This window comes from Salvelinus alpinus, chromosome 5, assembly GCF_045679555.1.
Source record: "Salvelinus alpinus chromosome 5, SLU_Salpinus.1, whole genome shotgun sequence".
NCBI lineage: Eukaryota > Metazoa > Chordata > Actinopteri > Salmoniformes > Salmonidae > Salvelinus > Salvelinus alpinus.
The window spans coordinates 11797678-11815305 of record NC_092090.1 but is presented as its reverse complement, the minus strand read 5'-3'; the positions used below and the strand labels follow the sequence as shown (position 1 = coordinate 11815305).

The 17628-nt window shown below is 43.7% G+C and overlaps 1 protein-coding gene across 1 annotated transcript; it reads left to right on the top strand.

Annotated features, from left to right (window-relative positions):
• Nucleotides 1-2326: 2326 nt before the first annotated feature.
• On the top strand, nucleotides 2327-14941 carry LOC139575160 (uncharacterized). The gene is made up of 14 exons (XM_071400163.1): nucleotides 2327-2510; nucleotides 6191-6396; nucleotides 6650-6787; nucleotides 8273-8408; nucleotides 8613-9447; nucleotides 9812-9953; nucleotides 10583-10726; nucleotides 11021-11079; nucleotides 11747-11937; nucleotides 12337-12737; nucleotides 13095-13194; nucleotides 13285-13302; nucleotides 13384-13561; nucleotides 13940-14941. Exons 1-14 carry the CDS (start codon nucleotides 2385-2387, stop codon nucleotides 14068-14070), a joined length of 2805 nt encoding a protein of 934 aa, XP_071256264.1. The 5' UTR covers nucleotides 2327-2384; the 3' UTR covers nucleotides 14071-14941.
• Nucleotides 14942-17628: the final 2687 nt, after the last annotated feature.

Sequence of the window (17628 nt, the reverse complement as noted above, 5' to 3'; positions counted from 1 at the left end):
TAAAACTGTCTGAACATGTCAACACATGTTTTTTTCCAGTTAGTAAATTTACATAAATGTAAATATTTTTTTGCAAATTGTCATGCAAAATGTCAGAATTACCACAGCACATATAACTAAGAATGACGCAAAACCCTGGAGGGACTACTTGTCATGCCAAACATGTACAGAGTGGAATGTTAGCACAAACAGACTCGACTTTCCAGGCTAGAAATGTTATGTTTCAATGTGAGTTGTTGCAGGGCATGTTATGTTGCCAAGCAACTGATTGTATGGCATTTAATTGAGTCAGCAATACCTGACTCACTGGAACAGGTACTTCTTTGAATAGAAACGGTTGTGAATTATTGCGGTCAAGGCGTGTCATGTTGGTTATGAGCCAATTTAAAATCGGGACAGGCCTTTTTCGTGAGAGAATCGCTCATATGTCTGGAATTTGTAGACCTACCTGGGTCGAGTTCATCAGGACAAAGCATTATAACTAAAATATAGGACCACAATGAATGCAAGTGTTTTTTATATAATTGTACACATTTAGTACACCATGATATTAAGAAAGGGACCTTTAGTGATGAAGCTCTCCACCATTTCATTTAGCTTGTGGAGGTCCAGCTCCTGAACAACCTGATCTCAGGGAAATTCATATGATTTGGGAGGGTTTTCTGTAGCCCCCATTTAGTGTGATATGTAACGATTAGTTACGTTATCATGCAGACACAATCCACTCTCTTTTAATTGGTCATCGATGAATTTCTGGAAAATGGGTCAAAATTCTCTTTCAGAATCAGTGGTAAAATCCTATGTCCATGTACTAGAGAATAGTGGTACTAGACAGTAGTGATACTAGAGAATAGTGGTACTAGAGAGCAGTGATACTAGAGAGCAGTGATACTAGAGAGTAGTGGTACTAGACAGTAGTGGTACTAGAGAGCAGTGATACTAGAGAGTAGTGATACTAGAGAGTAGTGATAGAGAGCAGTGAAACTAGAGAGCAGTGATACTAAAGAGTAGTGGTACTAGACAGTAGTGGTACAAGAGAGCAGTGATACTAGAGAGTAGTGATACTAGAGAGTAGTGATACTAGAGAGTAGTGATAGAGAGCAGTGAAACTAGAGAGTAGTGATACTAGAGAGTAGTGGTACTAGACAGTAGTGATACTAGAGAGCAGTGGTACTAGACAGTAGTGATACTAGAGAATAGTGGTACTAGACAGTAGTGATACTAGAGAATAGTGGTACTAGAGAGCAGTGATACTAGAGAGCAGTGATACTAGAGAGTAGTGGTACTAGACAGTAGTGGTACTAGAGAGCAGTGATACTAGAGAGTAGTGATACTAGAGAGTAGTGATACTAGAGAGTAGTGATAGAGAGCAGTGAAACTAGAGAGCAGTGATACTAGAGAGTAGTGATACTAGAGAGCAGTGATACTAGAGAGTAGTGATACTAGAGAGTCGTGGTACTAGAGAGCAGTGATACTAGAGAATAGTGGTACTAGAGAGTAGTGATACTAGAGAGTAGTGATACTAGAGAGTAGTGATACTAGAGAGTAGTGATACTAGAGAGTCGTGGTACTAGAGAGCAGTGATACTAGAGAATACTGGTACTAGAGAGTAGTGGTACTAGAGAGTAGTGATACTAGAGAGTAGTGATACTAGAGAGTAGTGATAGAGAGCAGTGAAACTAGAGAGTAGTGATACTAGAGAGTAGTGATACTAGAGAGTAGTGATACTAGAGAGTAGTGATACTAGAGAGCAGTGATACTAGAGAGCAGTGATACTAGAGAGCAGTGATACTAGAGAGCAGTGATACTAGAGAGCAGTGATACTAGAGAGCAGTGATACTAGAGAGCAGTGATACTAGAGAGCAGTGATACTAGAGAGTAGTGGTACTAGAGAGTAGTGATACTAGAGAGTAGTGATACTAGAGAGTAGTGATACTAGAGAGTAGTGGTACTAGAGAGTAGTGATACTAGAGAGTAGTGATACTAGAGAGTAGTGATACTAGAGAGCAGTGATACTAGAGAGCAGTGATACTAGAGAGCAGTGATACTAGAGAGTAGTGGTACTAGAGAGTAGTGATACTAGAGAGCAGTGATACTAGAGAGTAGTGATTCTAGAAAGTAGTGATTCTAGAGAGTAGTGATACTAGAGAGTAGTGGTACTAGAGAGCATTGATACTAGAGAGTAGTGATACTAGACAGGTTTCAGGTTATTATGAAAAGGATTTTAACCTTTGTTTCCCAGTTCATTAAAACCAGTTACACCTGTCATGAAGAGTGACATTCCTCCTGAATGGATGGTGAGTCTGAGAAGGTATAAAGGTTTGGAGGTTGGATGCTGTGGGTTAGATCAGTAGAGAGTAATCCTCCAGAGAGAACCAGGCATCATGTCCTCCTCCACACCGGTGTTGCTGCATCTGCTGCTACTGGTCTCCCTGGCTTCAGCGGGACACTTCTATGGAGGCTCCATGTCTTTCACCCCCAAAGGGAGGAACGCTGACGGAACATTCAAGGTGAGAGATATTCAGGGGATCATTGGCAGAGTTTACACAGGCAGCCCAATTCTGATCTTTTGCCCAATTATGGGCAAAAGATCTGATCTGATTGGTCAAAAGACTATTTAGTGGCAAAAGATCAGAATTTATCTGCTTGTGTAAATGCAGCATTAGAGACCCAATTGTTCAGCCATCCAAGTCATAGATTTTTCTCTCAAGCTGAACCAATGCACAGAGTTCGTGACCAAAAGGCTCCTTAACAGCTTCTAACACCAAGTCATATGACTGCTGAACCGTTAATCACATGACTACCAGGACTATTTACATTGACCCCCTTATTGTATTACTACTTACTATATGTTTTGTCACTGACTCTCTTGTAGACAGGCTCAATGTACACTCACTGGACTCTAACCACACACTCACTGGACTCTAACCACACACTCACTGGACTCTAACCACACACTCACTGGACTCTACTCACACACTCACTGGACTCTAACCACACACTCATTGGACTCTAACCACACACTCACTGGACTCTAACCACACACTCACTGGACTCTAACCACACACTCATTGGACTCTAACCACACACTCATTGGACTCTAACCACACACTCACTGGACTCTAACCACACACTCACTGGACTCTAACCACACACTCACTGGACTCTACTCACACACTCACTGGACTCTACTCACACACTCACTGGACTCTAACCACACACTCACTGGACGCTAACCACACACTCATTGGACGCTAACCACACACTCACTGGACTCTAACCACACACTCACTGGACTCTAACCACACACTCACTGGACTCTAACCACACACTCACTGGACGCTAACCACACACTCACTGGACGCTAACCACACACTCACTGGACGCTAACCACACACTCACTGGACTCTAACCACACACTCACTGGACTCTAACCACACACTCACTGGACTCTAACCACACACTCACTGGACTCTAACCACACACTCACTGGACTCTAACCACACACTCACTGGACTCTAACCACACACTCACTGGACGCTAACCACACACTCACTGGACTCTAACCAAACACTCACTGGACGCTAACCACACACTCACTGGACGCTAACCACACACTCACTGGACTCTAACCACACACTCATTGGACTCTAACCACACACTCACTGGACTCTAACCACACACTCACTGGACTCTAACCACACACTCACTGGACTCTAACCACACACTCACTGGACTCTAACCACACACTCACTGGACGCTAACCACACACTCACTGGACTCTAACCACACACTCATTGGACTCTAACCACACACTCACTGGACTCTAACCACACACTCACTGGACTCTAACCACACACTCACTGGACTCTAACCACACACTCACTGGACTCTAACCACACACTCACTGGACTCTACTCACACACTCACTGGACTCTACTCACACACTCACTGGACTCTAACCACACACTCACTGGACGCTAACCACACACTCACTGGACTCTAACCACACACTCACACATACTACACTGACACACACACACCTTCACACTCTTCACATATGCTGCTACTATCTGTTAATTATCAATGCATAGTCACTTTATCCCTAATACCTACATGTACATATTACCTCAATGACCTGGACTACCCCGTACCGCTGCACATTGACTCAGTACCGGTTCTCCATGTATATAGCCTCATTATTACCTGGACTACCCCGTACCGCTGCACATTGACTCAGTACCGGTTCTCCATGTATATAGCCTCATTATTACCTGGACTACCCCGTACCGCTGCACATTGACTCAGTACCGGTTCTCCATGTATATAGCCTCGTTATTGTTCTTTTACTGGGTCACTATTTTTCCTTTAGTTAATTTAGCAAATTGTTCTTTTTTTTTTTTACTCTGCGTTGTTGGGCTCGTCACTCAGAATTTCACGGTAAGGACACCTACACCTGTTGCATTCGGCGCAGGTGACAAATAATAAAAAATGTTTTTATTTGATTTGATTCTGAAGTGTATTCGCATTTGGTTGGTGTCACGTTCGTTGTAAGGATCGGACCAAGGCGCAGCGTGGTATGCGTACATTCTCTTTATTAAATGAATGAACACCGAACAAACCAACAAAATAACAAACAAAATGTGAAGCTATACAAAATAATGCTGACAGGCAACTACACATAGTCAAGATCCCACAACACAAATGAGGAAAATGGCTACATAAATATGATCCCCAATCAGAGACAACGATAAACAGCTGTCTCTGATTGGGAACCATATCAGGCCAACATAGACATACAAAAACACCTAGACATACAAAAACACCTAGACATACAAAACTAGAGTACCCACCCTAGTCACACCCTGACCTAACCAAAATATATAGAAAACAGAGATATCGAAGGTCAGGGTGTGACAGTCGGACTCTTCAGAAATGTTGAATCACATCACGTCTATTCCAATACAATTCATTGTAATACGGTATACTAATAAGAGTGATTGCAATAATTGTGACTTTAGATCAATTCTATTCAATCATCATTTATTGTTTTATTTAGCATATGACTATTTATGTTTTAATTAATGGAATGCAAAGTTTAGTTCTTATTAAATTATTGAGACATAAGAGGCTATAGAATAAATACATTTGAGATTTATTAAGCTTTTGCATCAATGCAAAATGAGCACCTGGTATATTTCTTAATGTGTTTGTTTTTCCATTAGTTCTGTTTTATTCAGTCTGAAAATAACAGGTGAACATGTTTCACTGGTCTAAACACTTAACAAATATGGTGCATGTGTAGGACAGAGAAAGGAACCGTTGTGCACCGATTCTGTCATTGCAGTAAGTTAGTGGATTTCTGGCGCTCTGTCCATACAGCCACTCAGATCATTTTAGACATGGAATTAGAACAATCTCCAAGCCGTTACCTCCTTAATTACATGCCAAATGCCTCGCTTGACTCAGACAAGCTAAGGTTGCTGCTGATAATAATTTCCTACTTTGCAGATAAATGTATTCTTGTATTTTGGGAGAAAAATGACAAACCACCCACTTTTCAATTAAAACAGGTTTAAACAGGTTGCAGACGTTTTGCCATTAGATAAATTAACAGTGGCTTCATAGAACCGTGGATCCAAATTTGTGAAGGTTTGGTCCCCCCTGTTGTTCTTTACTGAGACAAACTCTTAAACATTACATTTATTTGTATCCTCAATTGTACACAAGGTCCAACCGAAGAAGTCCCAGCGAGTACTTATCTTTCACCCACGTATAATGTTGTCTATGAAAATATATATAATTACATGCCAAGCACTTGGCTGTAAAAACAACTGCACTTCATCCAATATGTAGCTGCTGTTTGGTTTGTGTGAGTCTTTTCTATGTAGAGTATGTATTACCCATTCCTATTTTCCTGTTTGTCTTTATCATTAATATCAGAATATTAAAAATGCAAAACATTTATATGGCGCAAATCTCCAACTGCAGTGAGTGAGTGCTAATCTGTTATCTGCCAGTCATCACAGATCAACTGCTGTCACAGTCTCTGTTGGAAATATTGACATGATTCTTGGTGAGATTGAAACAATTGTTCTGCCAAAGCTGTTTCAAAACATCAGTTTAATTAGGCTTCATCAGTCTAATGATGTTTTATTGCCCCATTACAATGTGACTTTCTGTTCCCCAGGTGGATTTCCGCTACAAGAATACCCATGATTGGTGTGATTACGCTGGCTGGTATTGTCCCTCAGGGAACTGCGGCTCTTCTGTCAAAGATGTCAGAGGCCCAATTGACAGCAGCAGCAGAGGACGGAGTGGTTACAACAACCAGTGGTGTGAAACTGAAACTGTCGAGACCAGAGATATCCCCAGTGATAAACCTTTTCAATTGGTGTAAGTTTGTTATGAAATACATCTATTCAATTTATTGAACACACATTGTGCACAATGACTCATGTTAAACTCACATCTGGTATAATGGTTTTAGCTATACTGTTAAAACCTACTTCTACAAGGTAGACTCCGCTCTGAGTTGTTTTTCAAAGACCGTGACAAAGACACTCGGTAAAGGACATTGCTATGGTGGGTTTGATAACATTCCAGCCCAAGTGACCACTTATCTAAAGATGTTTTGTTGTTGTAACAGACAGAACAGCTGCTGTTGGATCCCCACAGTAAACGGTCTTGGATCTTGGAGCCTGGAAACACAAGTGGATCTGGGATCAAGATCTGATACTGGTGAACCCAACAGATCTCCAGTCACAGCCATTCTTCCTTTCATACGGTAACAACTTTCTGACTCCCTATACATTACCTCTTTGAACCGATCAGTTTTTTATATATACAACAAAGGTTATTGACATCCTAATTAGACATATTCCTAATTTTTTGGGCTGGTGGTAAGGAGACGCAAGTGTCAAACTGAAGTTAGTTTGCAATTTCGTTATGTAAAAAATAGCGCAATAGCATTTCCAGCCCTGACGTCAGCAATTGACCTGTTTAACTTCAGCTCATTTGTGTTAAAGTGGGCGGGGTGACATATTTGAGGCGTGTCCAGGGGCAGCCCCCACACCGGTCCGTTCTTATTTTCTCCAGGCCCCGATCATTAGCCAGATATTATCATGTTGCACATCAACAACAAACCCTCTGTGCTATTTATTATGGAGGCTGTAACTGTATTTAGACATTTAGCCTATTTAAACAAGTTGTTGTTTTGTTTTTATTAGAATTTGATTAGAATTATACACTGTCTTTTCAGGCCTTATCAATAGCCTAGTGAAATTGATCTTGCTAATTGATTACGTTTGGCATGTCCATCTTCAGACTGCAATTTACAGTCGGCCTTGCCCCTATATCAATGCACATGTTATAGCCTATATTAATTTCCATACTGAAGCAATACAATTAGAACAATGTGGACTGTAAACATGTTCAACATACTGTTTTCTGTAAACATGTGTCACGCGGGACTAAGTGGGTGAAAGAAATCAGACGCAGAGAGAGAGCCGCTTGGGAAAAATATTCCTTTTACTGCTTCACAAAAAATCATAAGCCCGAACATACAGGGCGCAGAGAAACACTTGAAAAAAAACCAAAACACAACGCACGTAACAAAAGACAATCCCGCACAAAACAAGGGCGGGTCAAACTCCTAAATAAAGGGAAGCTCATTACGCAACCAAAACAACCACAGGTGCAACTAATCAGATAACACAAACAGACAAACGAAAAAGGGATCGGTGGCGGCTAGTAGGACGGTGACGACGACCGCCGAGCACCGCCCGAACAGGCAGGGGAGCCAACTTTGGCGGAAGTCGTGACAACATGGATCAGTCTATTTAACTTAACTAACTAGGCTGTAAGGGACTAACATTCTAACTGGAGTTGATGACATCACAATAAATATAGAAAATACCGTAAATACACAACTTGAAGCAACCACATGTTTAGCCATGGAACACATTCTGATTGGCCAGTGAGGGGTCAAGCCTCGACACACCCACAACTGGTTTATTCATGGACTTGCCTAGTTAAATAAAGGTTAAATAAGATACATAAATACAAATCAAGGCCCAGCCCCTTTTGCACCACTGCCAGCAACTGCGCCTAAAATTGTGGTGGTGAAAATAGCAAAACTATTTCTGACGTGCCTCCGATCCTGTAGCTCTACTGCCAGCTCTTAAACTGACCGTTGTGTTAGGTTTGTTAAAATAGAGCCCTTAGAGTTCACTCATTTCATATGTCCTATTTCTGACTCCTGTCATTGTAGTGTTCCCCAGAACTGTCCGAGGTCCTACAACCTCATGGCCTTTGACCCTGACGGTGATCGTGTCAGATGCAGATACGGATTGGTCAGACCTGAGTGCGATAGGTGTGACCAGCCTTCAGGTTTCCAGCTGGATCAGGTTGGTGTGGGCAGTTATTTTCAACACCTTGAATCTCATGTGATTGTTGATACACACCATGATGTGCTGTCACGTTGAGACCAAAACATTACAACATAAACCACAACTCATTTGTATTCAATCTATATGTGATTACATGATATTGCACATTGTCTTTGGTCTTAACCAGCTATTCCATTTGTGTTCTAACCTCTTCACTGTTAGGGCTCTTGCTCCTTACAATACGGCTACACTTCAACGAGTGGCGTCTACGGGTTTGAGCTAGTTGTAGAGGACTTTCCTAACCAACACATCACCCTGTCCTACACCGATGGCTCTAGTTCCTCCAGGGCACCGCTTCATGCAGGGAGACGCCGACGCTCCAGCTACCAAACAACCGTCTCCTATCCCTGGTGGTGGAGCCAAACCACCACAACTCCTTCTCCTTGGTGGTGGAGCCAATCCACCACAACTCCTTCTCCTTGGTGGTGGAGCCAATCCACCACAACTCCTTCTCCTTGGTGGTGGAGCCAAACCAACACAACTCCTTCTCCCTGGTGGCTCACCACGACCGCCACCCCCACCACCACCGCCTGGTGGTTCACCACCACCGCCGCCCCCACCACCACCTGGCCCACTACCACCACCGCCGCCCCCACCACCACCTCCACCGCCGCCCCCACCACCACCTGGCCCACTACCACCACCACCGCCGCCCCCACCACCACCTGGCCCACTACCACCACCGCCGCCCCCACCACCACCTGGCCCACTACCACCACCGCCGCCCCCACCACCACCGCCTGGTGGCTCACCACCACCGCCGCCCCCACCACCACCGCCGCCCCCACCACCACCTGGCCCACTACCACCACCCCCTGGCCCACTACCACCACCCCCTGGCCCACTACCACCACCCCCTGGCCCACCACCACCACCTGGCCCACTACCACCACCACCTGGCCCACTACCACCACCACCTGGCCCACTACCACCCCAGGAAGTCTTTATCCCTCCACTGCTCCCTTCAGCAAACTCCCTCTGCATTTCTCTCTTCTGGGTGAGAGACTCCTCTTCTGATGGTTAACAATGCATTGGATTTTTTTATTTATTGAACCATTATCTAACCAGGCAAATCAGTTAAGAACAAATTCTTATTTAAAAAGACGGCCTACCGGGGAACAGTGGATTAACTGGGTTAACTATCTAGTTCAGGGGCAGAACGACAGATTTTTACCTTGTCAGCTCGGGGATTAAACCCAGCAACCTTTTGGTTACTAGCCCAACACTCTAACCACTAGGCTACCTGCTGCCCCCTGGATGGAGGGTTGGACATATTTATTCTTTAAACAACATCAAACATGGCATTTATTTGTGAAGTATTGGCCTTTACTTGTGTACGTTTGTGTTCCTTTCCACTTCAGTGGACTCTGTTGTTCCGTCCTGTGATGAGGGTATGTACCTGCCCAGGTTCGTGCAGCCGACACCACACAACGGAGAACATCTCCACGCCGAGGTCAACAAAGAGCTGGAGTTCAGGGTCAAGGCCGAGGCTACACACTCAACGTAAGAGACAACATCCATGATAGTCTATGATACAGTATTATACCCAGGATTATATTTCTAGTGTCCTCCTGGTTGTAACAGGTAATCCTGGTTGTAACAGGTCATCCTGTCTGTAACAGGTCATCCTGTCTGTAACAGGTCATCCTGTCTGTAACAGGTCATCCTGGCTGTGACAGTCCTGTCTGTGACAGTGCAGTCCTGTCTGTGACAGTGCAGTCCTGTCTGTGACAGTGCAGTCCTGTCTGTAACAGTGCAGTCCTGTCTGTAACAGTGCAGTCCTGGCTAAAACCTTTATCACCTGTGGTACTTTGTAACTATTTCAGGGTTTACAAATATTTTCTTCTACAATCACTGATTTGGCTTAAAGCAGCCTAGTGTATAAATCCACCAAAAGGTCTAAGAAAACCAAAAGTTTTCCAATTAAGAGTACATTTATTTTCTGTGATTGATTTGGATTGGTGCGGTTGTCTCTCTGCTAAGTGGGAATGCTTGTGACGTCCGACTCTGAGTCACCCCACACAAGTTGCGATTTAAAATGGTTAAGGTAAGGGTTGTGGTTTAAGTTAGGGTAGGGGTTAAGGTTAGGATTCAGGTTTGCATTTACCTTGTACGTTTTGCCTCCTTTCTAGGGTTAATGATGTCATCGTCAGTGGACCTCTGAACATCACCAATCACATGACTACCCAGGGGGAGTTTGTCATCCGGTGGACACCCATCCGGGACAATCTGGGGGAGTATTTCCCCATTTGCTTCATCACTGAGGGGCTTTCTGGGTAGGTCTTATGTTTTATAATGCTAGAAACATCACCAGAACTGCTCTTCTACTTCCTGTATGTTCTGCTACTTCCTGTATGTTCTGCTACTTCCTGTACGTTCTGCTACTTCCTGTACGTTCTACTACTTCCTGTACGTTCTGCAACTTCCTGTACGTTCTACTACTTCTCTCTGGAGTTTCCTCTTTTTATGATATTTAATTTCCCAACGCGCATGAGAGAGAGAGAGACTAATACTACATGTAATGATAATATTGTGCCGTTGTTCACCCTGATCTTCTCTAATACTTTCAGATCTAGTGTGTATCAGTCTGAGATGAGATGTGTTGTGGTGGAGGTCGGACGCAGAAAGGGTTTGTACATTCTTCCACCATCAATATGCTGTGGTGTGTGATTGGACAATATGTTGTGGTGTGTGATTGGACAATATGTTGTGGTGTGTGATTGGACTATGTGTTGTGGTGTGTGATTGGACAATAAGTTGTGGTGTGTGATTGGACAATATGTTGTGGTGTGTGATTGGACAATATGCTGTGGTGTGTGATTGGACAATATGCTGTGGCGTGTGATTGGACAATATGCTGTGGTGTGTGATTGGACAATATGTTGTGGTGTGTGATTGGACAATATACTGTGGTGTGTGATTGGACAATATGTTGTGGTGTGTGATTGGACAATATGCTGTGGTGTGTGATTGGACAATATGCTGTGGTGTGTGATTGGACAATATGCTGTGGTGTGTGATTGGACAATATGGTGTGGCGTGTGTTTGGACAATATGGTGTGGTGAGTGATTGTATAATTATGCACTTTGATAACAGGTGAAGCTGTGAATACTGTATGATACATACTATACCTAGACAACACATCTGAAATCACCAAACATGAAGGAAAGATACAAATGAAACTCGAAATGACCCCAACCAACTCAAATCATGGTTCAGTCGGATTGTTTTGATTAAGACATGTCTGCAAAAGATATGAAGAAATACAACAATAACAACATTTCTCCCGTGACAGTCAAAGCCAAGGTGGTGTGTGACGAGACCAAGATGACTGTAGAAGTGGAGAAGTCCTCTGTTACTGAAATTCACGAGGACCACCTCCGCCTCAACGATCCCAGTAACTCTGCCTGCGACCTGCAACGCCTCTCTAACAGCACCCACATCATTGGAGTCATCCCCCTCAATGCCTGTGGCACTCAGATAGAGGTGAGGCCTCCGAGATGTCAAATATTACAGTGGGATGACACGTACAGTATTCCTCTTTGTGTGACTCCTGGGTGTGTGTCTGCGTTCTCTATATTGAACCTGGTTTGAGGGGATATTCACCCCAAGGCACCAGCTAGGCTGACAGATCTTGAATTGGTTTCCTCAGAGAGGCGGTCAAGATGGAGTGTTTTGTTGAGGGGTGGCTTTATGACACCTGTGGGAAGATCTGCCCTCAGAACAGTTTTGCATCAAAAGAGAAACCAACATGCTCACTCATAACCCCAAGAGGTTCACAGCAATATCAGAAGTGAAACGATTGATCTTGGTGATGTGTGTAAAGTTCAGTGCCCACAAATGTAACTGTCTAGATGATTTTCCTCTCCATCTCTCTCAATCCAGGAGGACGACGACAACCTCATCTTCAAGAACCAAATCAGCACCTTCGACAACCCCAACGACATCATCACCAGGCACCACCAGGTGGAGATCCAGTTCTACTGCCAGTACGCCAAACGTGGCAACGTGTCCCTGGGCTTCAGTGCACACAGGGACAACATCACGGTGGTGGAGAAAGGCTTCGGCACGTTCACCTACCAGTTTGAGTTCTACCAGACCAGCCAGTTCACCGACATGGTGGATCCCCGTGACTACCCGTTAGACGTGGTGGTGAAGCAGATGATCTACATGGACATCGAGGCCGTGTCCACAGTGAACAACACAGAGCTCTTTGTGGAGTCCTGCAGAGCGGCGCCGTACGACAACCCCAACTACCACCCCACCTACCCCATCATAGAAAACGGGTGAGACTGATGATTCAGATCAGCTTTATTAGCACGAGTGGCAAGGCTACTGTTGGTAAAGCAAAGTGAGATAAAGACATCAACAATAACATTCAAATAATACTAATAGTAATGGTGATTAGTGAAAGGAAACACACATATACATATATATATATTAAAATATAAACACTGAGGCATTCATCAACCTCATGGTGGACACTTGTCAGTAATGTGAGATGACAATAGAAACGACAGGTTCGAGACATTTGTATAAACGCTGGGGAAAATTCTAGACTAAAAGATTGTTTTACTGCACTTACTGTATGTACTTTACATATTTACTATACTCTAGGTTTTACCTGTCTGTTTTTTTACCAGCTGCATTGTGGACGAGACGGTTCAAATCTTCTCACCCCGTCACCAGAGGCATTTCCAGTTCGGAATGGAAGCTTTCAAATTCATCGGAATGCATGACCAGGTAAATGGGGACAGATTGCTGGATCATTCAAGGGTCGTATCAAGGGTGATATCTTCTCAGTTCAGTGACCTTTGAACCCTCTGGCTATAGGTGTACATCAGCTGTTCAGTGACCTTTGAACCCTCTGGCTATAGGTGTACATCAGCTGTTCAGTGACCTTTGAACCCTCTGGCTATAGGTGTACATCAGTCAGTAATCCTGTGTGAGGCTGGGAACCCCAACACCCGGTGTGCCCAGGGCTGCATCAACTCCCCCTCCCCCCAGCCTGCTGGTCACCACCACCGCAAGAGAGAGGCCACCATGCAAACGGCCAAACACCACATTTCCCAGGGTCCTTTGCGCCTGAGAAAGAGCTCAGAGAGCTCAGGTAAGCTAACCCTGAGGGAAACGGCTGTAGCTTTAGATAAGCTACAAATCAAATGCTGTACTTTGTTGTTGACGATACAGTACATTGCAGAAGTTATTATCCATGGTCCTCGGTAGCTCAGTGGGTAAAGTGTGACACTTGTAATGCCAGGGTTGTGGGTTCAAATCCCACGGGGGACCATTAAGAAAATACATGAGGATGTTTGCACTCACTACTGTAAGTTGCTCTGGATAAGAGAGTGTCTGCTAAATGACTACACATTTAGGAATGACCTCTACAGTGGATTCTTTCAACAGGAAATAGCATCTCTGCATAAACAGGTGTTTTTCGTTTCACCAAGAGTTTTTGTGTTAAAAAGGTGTTTTCTTGTCTTTCCAGGGACCAACATGAACATGGGGTTGCTGGTTGGGTGTATCGTAGCAGCCGTTGCCATGCTGTGCGGAGTGATGCTCTACAAGGCCAAAACATCAGGCGTTAAATACCAGCCCCTGACAACATTTGAGACTTAGTCCGATGGCAGCCATCCTTTCACATGTAGCCTGCATTATAGAAAGAAGGATGGGGGGGAAATATAGAACATTTGAAAAGTGGTCTCTGACTTTAACGATGAAATGTCTTTTGGGACCAATACAAGAATATGCATTAATCCGTAAAGGTACTTAGCGGTAACTCCAATTATACAATGTGTCTCAGCTGACCAGGTCAAAAGTTCTTAATAGCCACTCGAGCACCAGTAGGATTGCAAGTGTTCATATATTACAGGAAGCTGCTGAGTGGAGCACAGCTCATAATGTCTGGAATGGAGTGAATTGATCTAATGGTTTTTGATACCATTCTACTCATTTCCCTCCAGCCATTACCATGGTCCCGTGGTCCCCAATTAAGGTGCCACCAGCCTCCTGTGAGATATATATGTATTTACTGTAGCCTAGCCTATATGCATGTGACCCATATAGTGCCCTCTAGGTTATAAATGACGTGTAATTTACAAAGACAGAACAACTATAAACCAGACAACAACCGTAGAGGTTTGGCCCAAATGTCTCCTACAACTTGTCTGACCAGTTTAACTCCTGCTTCTTCTTATGATCTGTATTGGGATGTGGGGACAGTCATGTAATACTGGGATGTACTCTGAAATACCGTTGTCACGTTCTGGAAAGCTTTCTATATAGGCCAGGGTCTGTTGAACCAGGGATCAATTACATTTATTTGTTGTGATTGTGTTACATCAAAATGGGACCCTGGTTAAAATAAATGTTTAGTCTATATGATGTAGTGAATTACTGTAAAATTGTCCTTTCAAATAAATGAATGTATTTGTACTAATTTAGCCATTACGTCTTGCACATTAAATATTAAAATACAATGTAAATGGCATCTTTGTGTATCTAAAATAGTGTGTATGATTCTTCCTGGATCCACTGCAAACGAATGCCGCTTGTGCCTCCTCACATGATCCAACATGGCTGCCCTGTTACATGTGGCCATCAGTGGAGCAGAAGTGTTTTGATTAACATTCTGCATGATCCAACATGGCTGCCCTGTTACATGTGGCCATCAGTGGAGCAGAAGTGCTTTGATTAACATTCTGCATGATCCAACATGGCTGCCCTGTTACATGTGGCCATCAGTGGAGCAGAAGTGCTTTGATTAACATTCCGCTGAGGAAATGTAGACCTATAGGCCTAATGCAAAGACATGTGTAGATTTATTTTAAATGAGTGAATTCCTTGTATACACAATTCATCTTGAAGCTGCCATGTTTACTGGAATAAAACTCAACTCTAAATAAGTTGACACCAGTGGAGGCTGCTGAGAGGAGGACGGCTCATAATAATGGCTGGAAGGGAGAGAATGGCTTCAAAGAAACCATGGAAACCTCTTGGTCAGTGGTGTGTAGTGGAATATGATCACCTTCATGTTTTGGGGTAAATCTTGGAGGGATTTTGATAGTAAACTAAACTAGCTTATATGGAAACCGAGGTCTCGTCAACCCCGTAACAGTATTCAACCCTGTCACATGACAATATTTGTTCAATAACATTGCAAAGATGAATAAATATGAATTTAGTGTTTTCTGAGCTCAGACTGAAATGTTAAGGACAAACCCAAGAAGATTAGATTTATGTTAAAATGATGAATTGAAACTTGTTTTTTATTTAAATGATGAACCAGCTGACACATAATGTGTCTATCTCAGGGTTTAATAAAGCAACATTCAGAGATTTTACATTTTAGATCGTAATCTCAGCTTATATACCGCTCTGTCTCTGGCTCCTGTCTCCCGTTCCACATCTCACCACCCTACTACGCTGTTCTGGATTTGGCTCACCACCACTACCTTGGATTCCCCTCCGGACCTGTTTACCCAGTTCTACCCAGCTCACTCCAACCTTAGTCTCCACATCTGGTTTTCTGCAACTCATCCAAGCTTCCCCGGATCTGCACTCCATATCTCCCTGTGTTACAATAAATATCTTGGTTCATTCATCCCTGTTTCCTCATCTGAGTCTGCTCTTGGGTTCCCCTGTGTAACTCCCTGATGCTTCCCTTTGGTGAGGCGTCATTCTGGGAGTCGGGAAGCAAGTTCAGGGAGTGAATCATTTAATAAATACATGAAAACATAATACAAAACAAGAAACTCGAACATTGCAGAAACAATGATGCCTGGGGAAGGAACCAAAAGGAGTGGCATATATAGGGCAGGTAATCAAGGAGGTGATGGAGTCCAGGTGAGTGTCATTACGCACTGATGCGCGTAACATGTGTTCCACAATGTGTTCCACAATGAGCAGCCTGGTGACCTAAAGGCCTGAGAAGGGAGCACACGTGACAGTGCCTGTCACTATTACATTGTCCGTTGTAGTAACTGCCCAGCCTGCCTTCCTCACACCCCCCTCCACAATGCTTCAACCGTCTGTGTAGAAAATAAACTCAGGGTTTCCCAACGGATGACCCCTAATAAACCCATCAGAGAGCTGATCCAAAACCAACTCACAACAGTGGTGTTCAAGTCATGTGGTATCTGGAGGAAGCATCAGAGTATCTGGATTACATGGTGTGCCACGTTGTATGATGATGTTGGGAGCCTCCGCTACTTTAGTAGCGTCTATAGCTTCCTGGATGATGGGATGTTGTTTTGGGCAACGTGGGGCAACACCTGTCAAGCACACTGGTTCCATATACAAAGTTCCACACCATTTTCTCTTTGTTTTCCAAATAACAAGGTTCTGAACTGGAGATCCAGTTGTCTAATTTGCCACGTCACCTTCCATTCAGAAATGTTCAAAGTAGAGTCAAGTTGCATAATAACATCAAGGCCTAAAATAGGTTGTTCAAATGAGCCTATCCACACCCCTGCATCAATCTTCATCAATCATCATGTATTGATTGCAATAGCTGATGAGTGATTGCCCCATTGTTGGAGGAATATTCTTGCAATGACACTCTTGGCATTCTCTCAACCAGGTTCACCTGGAATGCTTTTCCAACAGTCTTGAAGGAGTTCCCACATATGCTGAGCACTTGTTGGCTTTTTATCCTTTGCTTTGTGTTCCAACTCATCCCAAACATCTCAATTGGGTTGAGGTCGGGTGATTGTGGGGGCCAGGTCATCTGATGCAGCACTCCATCACTATCCTTCTTTGTCAAATAGTCCTTACACAGCCTGGAGGTGTGTTTTGTTCATTGTCCTGTTGAAAAACAAATGATAGTCCCACTAACGCAAACCAGATGGGATGGCGTCTTGCTGCAGAATTCTGTGTTAGCCGTGCTGGTTAAGTGTGCCTTGAATTCTAAATAAATCACAGACAGTGTCACCAACAAAGCACCCCCACACCATCACACCTCCTCATCCATGCTTCACGGTGGGAACCACGCATGCAGAGATCATCCGTTCACCTACAGTACTCTGCGTCTCACAAAGACACAGCGGTTGGAACCAAAAATCGTATATTTGGACAGATTTCAGGACAGACCAAATGACAGATTACCACCGGTCTGATGTCCATTGCTCGTGTTTCTTGGCCCAAGCAAGTCTCTTCTTATTGGTGTCATTTAGTAGT